The 9,986-nt window shown below is 35.0% G+C and overlaps 1 protein-coding gene across 1 annotated transcript in view; it reads left to right on the top strand.

Annotated features, from left to right (window-relative positions):
• The first annotated feature begins 2,028 nt into the window (after window positions 1-2,028).
• The window catches only part of LOC116854496 (rabenosyn-5-like), a 29,967-nt gene continuing 22,009 nt past the window's right edge, over window positions 2,029-9,986 (top strand). The window contains exon 1 of the mRNA XM_032836406.1: window positions 2,029-2,103. Within this exon, the coding sequence (XP_032692297.1) occupies window positions 2,029-2,103 (75 nt within the window). The remainder of the gene's footprint in view (window positions 2,104-9,986) is intronic.

Raw genomic sequence — 9,986 nt, 5'->3', positions numbered from 1 at the left:
GAAGCAGAGTATCTCTTTACCTAATTTCATAGCAAGTCATTAAATTCTTCTTCTTCTTTTTTAAAGATTTTATTTATTTATTTGACAGAGAGAGAGAGAGAGACAGAGAGAGAGAAAAAAACAAGCAGGGGAAGTAAGAGAGGGGGAAGTAGGCTTCCCACTGAGCAGGGAGCCCTGCTCAGGTGATCCCAGGGTCCCAGGATCATGACCTGAGCTAAAGGCAGATGCTTAATGACTGAACACCCAGGTGCCCTTTCAAGTCATTAAATAAATCTTCTTGAGATAGTTTTGAAAGATGTATTATTTCCTATATTGATGTTCATAGATATGCACTATTGATACTGAATTTAATAAAATTTGAAGAAACATACGAGGAACTACCGTTTTCTTAAATTCTAGTGACACCTAATAAAAACCATATGTATGCACAATAAGAGTATGCCGTCTAAATAATCACTACTTGAAAGGATTATTGAGTTCATAGAATCAAATGGATTTTGTGAAAATTTCTTTTTTTAATTGCTGACAGATCTTTTTATTTTACTCCAAGAAATGGGGGTCTTTATTAGATAAATAAGGAGTTTTTCCCCCCTAAAGCATGAAAGAGGAAACATTCATTCTGATATTAAATAATGTGGTTTTTGTATTACCACTCATTTGAAAGTTTGTAAAAATGGTATTATGTATAAAAAATTTATTTTTCTTTCCAAAGGCCAATGAATCCAGAACCTGGAGAATATGAATTAATTTTAGGGATTTTACTAAAGACTATTAACATATGCCTTGTTACTTCCAGGATTCATTCTGTTATCTGAGGCAGCATTAAATACCAGGTGATTTCTCTTCATAGATCCAGTAAGAAGTAACATGGAAAAAAGTAGAAAAAAAAAAGAAGCAGAAACTGGAGTTGTTTGAGGCACTCCTTGCATTCAGTGAAAAGTCCCAAATGTCCTGCTTGTGTGAAGAGTCCTTAGAATATATATCAGAAATGTGTTTATGTGCTACTATGTGTACATGAGAGCATGTGGGCTGTAGACCTTGGGGTTTGGTATGCATAAGGAACCTAGGGTTCTCAAAATAAAAGTAGTTAGATATATTGGGGAAGATGGGATCCTCCAGTGCCAGGATATCAAGATGCATAAATCACCTGTTACGGCTCCCAACACTATTTTGGTTGGTTAAGAACCACAACTTGGGAATTCAAACCTTGGACGGAAAGATCAGTAGGTTACATAATGGTTCATTCCTTCATTTACCCAGCAAATAGCTGCAAGGAAAAAGTCAACAAAATTCCCACTATCCTGGGCTTATATTCTAGTGGGGGTAAATGTGGAAAAGACTGGAAGTAATACATGTAGAAGGGGAAAAGTTCTTAAAAATTATACAGATTGATATGATGAGGATGCATTTTTTTTTTAATTTCTTCTAATATTCCAAGGTTGAGGCAAAATTAAAATCTTACTCTCTGGGAATCTGCTCTCAGAATTTGTTCCACAGAATAATAGTTAAGTCTGATGTAATGATTCATAAAAATAAGGAAAAACAATCTTTTAAAAAATTGGGAAACATTGGGATAAACAAAATTAAAAAGTTTTGTTTTTGTTTTTGTTTTAACCATATGACTTCTCAGAGTTTAAGTTACTAAAGTGCATGGTAAGTCACTATGGGAAAAAATAAATAGTCTACATTGATCTCAAACTCATTTGACTGTAACAACCTTTTACTTCTAAGGGAATCTCATGAGGACAGTTTCCATTTGAGGAACTACTGCTTTAATGCAGACCCAGAGAGGCCTGTAAAGTCCCAATACAGGCTGAGATGCTGACTGAAATCCTAAAATATGCTATGGTCACAAGGTGCTTAATATTAATTTCATTCTTCTGAGCACCTAAGACTACATTTTTGAGACACGGCATTTCAGCTGAGACCAGCTAGGCTCTTGTCAACAGATGGGAAGTGAAAGTGATGTATTTGCCTGTCCATATGAAATCCTGCTTGATCTCTCACATTTTCTCTTCTCTTGTCGCCATGGCCCTGAAGGCTATGCTGAGGCTGGTGGCATCACAGGATGATAGGATCTGGATTGCAGAGTCACTGTCTGGTGTACATCTGCATAGGACAATGGTCTAATCTTACTTGTACTGAGTAAGAAACTTAATGTCATAAGCCCTGAAATTATGGAGTCTAATGTAACTGCATCATTATCTGGCCAACACTGCAATTCCATTTAATTCAACCCACTGAAGACATACCATGTTCCTAATATGGGAATGTTTCCAAGGCATTCTGTTAGTAACACAGCTGTTAGTAGCACAAAAAACAAATGAGCCAATATTCTGGCCTTCAAGGATTAGCAAACACAGATGGCTCACACTCTGGCTCACTCTAGCGTTTTAAAACACAAGCCTTTTGTTTTGGCTGTGTTGGCTTCAGATTGCATTCTGGCCCTTCTCCCCTCTTGCAATAGTCTTAAATAAGGTTTATTCCTCACCTGTTTAACTTTACCAGTGCAATTTTTGCTTGACAAACTAACTACTAATATTATGCTTTAAATCGGGAAGTATGCTACTTGTCCCAAAGTGTCTATATGTCCTTCTGAACGAGTTATAACAGAAAGATACCTTATAGTCACATTCTGGCTTTGTGTACCTATTGTTCATGGTGGAAAATATACTATTAGTGGCTTTCAGTATTTTCGACCCACTGTTTAGGACACACGACTTCAGTTCAAGACGGTTGGGCATAGTGGACCAGCTGGGCTGCTCTGTGAATCCTTGCCTAGACTGTCACCCTGATAAGACAAAGCCTAGATATTGAACCTGGGCCTATTTTCTGAGGATGGGGGTGGAAACCGTAGTTACGCATGCTAGACTATCAGAATGCAGAGTATGGAGTTGAAATGGGATGAAATAAAATTGGAAATTAAAAGCAAATTCAGGAGACATTTGCTGACCCTGGAAGGCATCTTCATAGTGTCCCCATGGATTGGCTCTGGGTAAAGAGCTCTTAGGGGAGTTGTATTGTCAGATAAACTCTCCTAGCCCATTCCATTTTCTCTTCTGTGAATTGTTCTACGAACCCATGCTCTTGGTTTCTGCACACTGGCTGCTCTGCAACCACTGCTGGAAAAATCCAAATAGTATGGCAGGTGAGTACTGCTAAAATAAAATTAGGGCTCTACAGCTTATTCTGAACTTTGCTATTGTTTAATTAATTTTAACTGTTGTCATATGTTTGTTTTTTTCAATTTTCTAGTGTGGCTCATCTAAGTCTTTTTCTTTTTCCTCATTTTCAACAAGATATAAAAGCTCAATGGAATAAAGTCACAGTATGCTCCTCACCTCTTCTCCGCTAAATTTATTTTTATTTGAACATATTTTCCTTTTTTTTCCTCCTCCAGTCCCAAAGCATTCCTTTTCCCCTACCTTCACTGAGACCTTATTTCATTCTTTCATTTCCTCTCTTTAATATTTTAATTCATCACCTGATTCTTTCCAATTAGCATAATTATTTTCCCTCCCTCCACTTTCCATTCTTTCTCTCTACCTCCCTCTTTATGTATTTACAACCCCCAAACACACACATACACTTTATGCCTCTTCTATTTTTTTAGTAGTTTTTCATTTTTATTTTTATACTACTTTATTTTTTAGCTTTTATTTTTACTACTATTTTTTAGCTTCCTCTACAATTTTTTTAGACCTGCCTTCATGGTAGGTCTTTGGAAAGAGTAATCTACATTTGTTATCGTCACTCTCCTACTTTCTTCTTAATCACAATTTATTGTCATTTTGCTTCTACCTTAAGTCCACTGAAACTACTACTGCCATCAGTGCAAATGATCTTCCTTGTACTAAAGCCAATAGATCAGTTTTTATCATTTTACTTTATTTTATTTTATTTATTTATTTTTGATGCTTTGCCCATTTTGGTAATTTTCTTCTTCCAGCTCTCTCTTTCCTTGATTTGTACCATAGAATTAAATCTTCATTCTCTTCCTATTTAATTGTCTTTTTTTTTTTTTTTTTGGTTTTTAAATTATTGTTGTAGTTGTTTCCTCTCCTTCTACCTATGTTTATTCAAGTACTGAATTTTGATTTGAGGTTCTTTCTCTAGCCCTGTCCACCTTTTCATATTCATACCCTCTGTTGGCCACATATTCATTGCCTGTGTGCATCTTTGAAATCTATTCCTTCCTTTATATTCCTTATCTGGGATACTGGCCTGTTCATTCACAACTCAAACAAAAAACTAAGAAGGATTAGAAACCTAGAATATCCTTGTGTGATACTGTGATTTATAATTAGGAATATATAATTGGTCCTCATCATGGTTCCAGGCACACAGGTCTTAAAACCCTCCCAATTTTCAATACAAGAGCCAGAGAAACCTTATTTGTTATAATACTTAGTTTTGTTCCCTGTTCCTGAAATAGCTCCAGAGCAATACAAGTGAAATGGATGTTTTTTGTTATTTATAACAAGCCTCTTTCAACCATACCTGTTTATGTTAATATTGTGACAGTTAGAAAGTCACTAAGGAGAAGGAATGGTTGCCAGGGAAACCAACCTAGTGATTAGAGGGTTGGGATTAGGAGACTCCAGGTTGGTGAACAGGAGATGATGGGAGAGTAACACACCCAGAACAGGTAGGGAAGCTCGGAGCCCCTTCCATATAACTTGCTCTATGCATCTTTTCCATGTGACTTTTTCTAAGTTAAATCATTTTATAATAAACTGGAGATCTAGAAAGTAATATTTCTCTGAGTTCTGTGAGCCACTTTAGAAAATTAACTGGACCCAAGAGGGGATCATGGGGCCCTTTGATTTATAGCTAGGAGCACAGGTAACAGCCTGAACTTGCCATCTGCATCTGAAAGGTGTCTAGAAGCAGTCTTATAAAACAGAACCTTTAACCTGTGGGATCGGACTCTATCTCCTGGTAGAAAGTGTCAGACAGAATTGAGTTAAATGTGTCACAACTGTTGGCAACATATGCACTCAAATCACTTCTTCTTTTAATCTTCTTTATTTGAATGACTAGAACCCCTTTGCACAGAGCAATCCAAACATAAAATCTGAAGAATACTGAAAAATTAATTATATATATTTTTACAACTCCTATATCTTCTTGGTAAGAATTCCTTAAAATGAAAACTTCTGCTGCACTCCCAGTCTCTCTTACACTATTCTATTTTCCAACATAACATACAATTTACTTTTTTAAAAAATTATTATCTATAAACTGTAAGCTTCCCAAGGACAAAAATGTTTTGACTTTTAGTCACTGAAATATCTTAAGGATCTAGACCCTAACCCCTATCCTAACCCTAGCCTGGCACATTTCAGTGACTCAATAAATATTTGTATAAAGTGAATTTGTAGAAAGAATGAATATTTGTAGACTGTAGAATGTGTGGTGTAAATGCATTTTTTTCTCAGTTGCTCTTACAGCTTACACTTCTTTGAGGTCATGGGTGCTTATTAAATATCTGTTGAATGAATTGATGACAACTAAACAACTCAATTTCCATAAACAAAATTTTCATGGACTCCTCAGTGCCATGGATTTTAAGTGAGATAAACTAAGTAGACATAATAGCCATCATAAACTACAGAAATTATACTACGATTTAGATTTTGTCGTTTCTGCTTGAATTTTATTTTCTAATTATCTAATAAGCAACAGATACTCTGTCATCAGTAACTGTCTCATCTATATGTGGTGGTAATAAATATATCAAACATTTTCATAAAAGACTTAGGCATGTAATTTCACTCTATCCTTTGATCTGGATGACAAATGAAGTCATATTTTGTTAAATATGCATCAAAGTTTGATTTTACAAATTTCATTCATAAATTAGCCAGATATGTTTTACTCCTAGTAGTCAAAAGTTTGGATATGAGAAATTATTATTATTACTACTAATAATAAAGACAGTGTGCATGCACCAATGGAGGGAAGGGACAGATGGAGAGAGAGAATCTTAGGTAGGCCCCATGCCCAGTGCAGAGTGGTTGTGGGGTTCCATCTCATGACCCTGACCTGAGATCAAAACTGAGTTAAAACCAGAAGTTGGATGCTTAACCGTCTGAGCCACCCAGATGCCTTAAGAAACTATTTTTTAACACATTTTTCATTCTATTTGAAAAATAAACTTTATTTAAAATGCAACATATCTGACTTTCCTGAATCTGCTGTCATTTATCATAAGTATTTTTCAACTCCAGTTGAAAATATTGGAGACTATATAATCTGTCATCCAATTTGGGACTTATTTAAGAGTGAAAGAAGACACAACTAATTATTCTGGGGTTCTGGGTTTACTTAGACTGTCCTTAGGGAACAGGGATTTCAGATAACTTATTGTTAAATCATTTCATTTGCATTTTGGTCCATGATAAGACAGTAGCACAGTTCAATTACACAATGGTTTTCATATAAACCATTATAAGCTAGAAGAATAATTGATGATTTTCATGTTTTGCTTCAACCAAAATGTAATAAATATCGTCTTCTCAGCACAGCTTACCATGTTATCTCAAGTGGTTAAAATATACATATGAATTTTTTAAAAAATAATTTAATATGATTTATAAAATAAATTTATCCAATGATCATTACATTCAAGCTATGATAGGTATTTCAGGACCCAAGAGCAGTAAGGGACTACTAAAGTACAGTGTTTTGTGAGGATGGTAATATTTTATTGCCTTTACTTTGGTCTAAATGCCAGAAATCAAACTATGATGAAATGAATAAGTTTTTAGAGGATAGATATTTTAAGAGAAGTGAGTCCAGTCAGTATATATGAACAGAAACCAGTGTTGCCGAACAGTGCAGAAGAATAGAGGAGCTCCATGTCATTTGTTTTGCAAAGGGAAAAAGTGACAAGGACAATTCTGATTGATTTCATAGTTTGCTCATTCTTAGATCTGTCTATGGGTTAAATATTATTAATCTTTAAGAAAGCCACTCTTTATAATTCACTTCTCTTTTTACTTAAACAAATCTTGTTTCAAAGAGCAAAAAGTTACATTTATCCAATTCTTTAAATTTTAACATACTGTTTTCTATTTCTACAGGTTTGATTGCATGTATCTTCACATGTCAGTTCTGCAAATAGTTGACGAAGCATAGTGAGTACTAGATAACTGAAATAAAATGGAATGACTCCATTTGATCTGCTTATACCCAATGGGATTACATTAGGATTTCTCGAGTTGTCTGTAGTTGTATTTCAACCACATGCTTGATTTTTTTTTCCTTTTTCTTTTTTAAAAATTTTTATTTATTTTTTAAAATTTCTTTTCAGTGTTCCAGAATTCATTGTTTATGCACCACACACATTGCTCCATGCAATACGTGCCCTGCTTAATACCCACCACCAGGATCACCCAACCCCCAACCCCCCTCCCCTCCAAAATCCTCAGTTTGTTCCTCAGAGTCCACAGTCTCTCATGGTTCATCTCCCCCTCCGATTTCCCCCAATTCCCTTCTCCTCTCCATCTTCCCTTGTCCTCCGTGTTATTCCTTATGCTCCACAAATAAGCGAAACCATATGGCAACATGCTTGGTTAATGATTAAAAAGATAACGAAAATGCATATTCTAACCTCTATTTATTGTACTTAACATGTTAAAAGTGGATTTCTTCGCTAAAGAATTCCTAATTTTGGTTTCTTAATATTCAAAGTGCAACACAGCCTAAAGGGCATTTATTTTTCTGGGTCAAAGCTATAACACATACTGAGCTAAGCTGACAAAAAATGTAGACAAAATCCTCCAAAAACAATGTAACTAAAATAGAATTATATTGGAGCCCCGGGTGGCTCAGTTGGTTGAATGTATCATTCTTCCTTTTGGCTCAGGTCATGATCTGGGCTGTGAGGGGATCAAAAGGAGGGTAGGTTCCTTGCTTGGTGGGGAGTCTGCTTCTATCCCTCTGTTTTTCCCCAGACTAGAGTGTACTCTCTTTCTCTCAAATAAATAAATACATTTAAAAAAATAGAATTATATTAATTTGAGTAAAAAGCATGTAAGCTGCAGTTATGCTCAAGACTAATGGAGAGATACTAATTAATTTAGAGCACAAAAACACTTAGGTAATTTAAGATGGAAACCTTATATGGCATGTTAGTATTAAAAAAGTAATCTATAAAAGAATAGTATTCAATGTTCATTAAAAAAAGGGAATAAAGAAAACTTGATAATTGACAGAATTCAGAAAGGGAGTAAAATAATAATAGAAAAATCAAATAATAGATATAGATAAATAACAATGAAGAGAATGGAAATGAATCCATATACATCATTAATAAAATAAATGTAAATAGAACAAACTGGCTTATTAAATGATAGTGATTGTCTGATTAGATTTTTTAAAATCAAGCTATGTGCTTTTAAAAATAAAAAGGCCCTGAAAGCTCAAAAATAAGATAATAAAAGACGATACATCAGACAAATAATCATCAATGGAAAATTGGTAGAGTCACATTATAAACAAGTTAAACTTTGAAAGAAAAGGAATTTTTTGGATTAAAAATATTTAGTACATATTAGAAAAAGAACAATTCAACAGAAGGACACAATAAAAGGGCAAATATGTATATACCTAATATCACTGTTACTTAAGCACAAATTATTAGTTTTACAATGAATTGTTGAAAAATCATAACCAGAGGGTTGTATAATAAAACTTTCTGAAATATCAAGTAAACAAATACGGGCAAGGTTTAGAAAATTTGCAAAAGACCATTAACAAACTATTTCATGACCATACACAATCCTACAAACAATAATCAGAGTGAATACATTCTTTTCAAACACTTATGGAATGTTTGCAAAATTTAAATGCGTACTGAACCAAAGACTTTTGTTGTATATTGGTTGGATATAAATTTAAATCCACTTGTTTATGACAAAAATAAAATTTTTCTTAAGAGTACAGTTGTTTTGATTAAGAATAAAGTAAGCCATGACAGGCTATCATCATGATCTCATTTGTTGTTATTGATAATCTCTCATTAACTCAGCTGCTGATGGACCTGCTGAGGGCTTATCAATAAAAATATGAGGAAATAACAATAGCAAATAAATACCCAGAGTTTGTGAGAACCGTCTGAGGTTGGGTCTGGGTAAGATGACTCTTTGCTGGTCTAAATAACACTCCTGAAGACCTTGGGTCAATTAGCTGCTGCCACAGTAAAAGGCAAATCTTACTGGCAGTGATGAAAACCTGCAGTTGCCCACTAAGGAGGTCTTCTTGCCTGTCAACACCAGGGTGGTTGTTCCCTAGCAACAGCAGACTTTTACTTTTTTTTTTTTTTTTAAGATTATTTATTTATTTATTTGACAGGCAGAGATCACAAGTAGGCAGAGAGGCAGGCAGAGAGAGAGGAGGAAGCAGGCTCCCCATGGAGCAGAGAGCCTGATGCGGGGCTCGACTCCAGGACCTTGGGATCATGACCTGAGCCTAAGGCAGAGGCTTTAACCCACTGAGCCACCCAGGTGCCCCAGACTTTTAATTTTGTGCTGGCAGCTGGAGGTCAGCTTTTAATTGGCTAAGCCTCTCTCCCTAGAACCAACTCCTATAATGATAGACCTCAACCAAATTTGGACTTTATTCCTTTCATCTCCTGTTGCCTGGAACAACAGTGTGATTAATCTATCATTGGTTTAGAGTATGTTATTTCTTTATTGGCTTACTACAAGGCATCATCCTGAATGCTATTGCTTGTGAAATTCCTGCAGTAAACATGTATTAATAAACTGCTGGCAAAGACAAACTCTGAGCGTTAATGTGTCCCCGAAACAAAACATGTATCTTAGTAACTATGTGAGAATTGTAACTATTCAGAGCTAATTCTATGATCTAAAATCAATGAAGATAGAAAAGAATTACAAAATAGCAGACCTTTGGTATTTCTATAATACTTATAAATACACATACTTATAAAAAGCCAATTGGTCAGAGGACATTAA

Source organism: Lontra canadensis, unplaced genomic scaffold, assembly GCF_010015895.1.
Source record: "Lontra canadensis isolate GAN:19392208 unplaced genomic scaffold, GSC_riverotter_1.0 scaffold92, whole genome shotgun sequence".
Taxonomy (NCBI): domain Eukaryota; kingdom Metazoa; phylum Chordata; class Mammalia; order Carnivora; family Mustelidae; genus Lontra; species Lontra canadensis.
The sequence above is the reverse complement of the archived record's forward strand: the minus strand, read 5'-3'. Positions and strand labels throughout refer to the sequence as shown.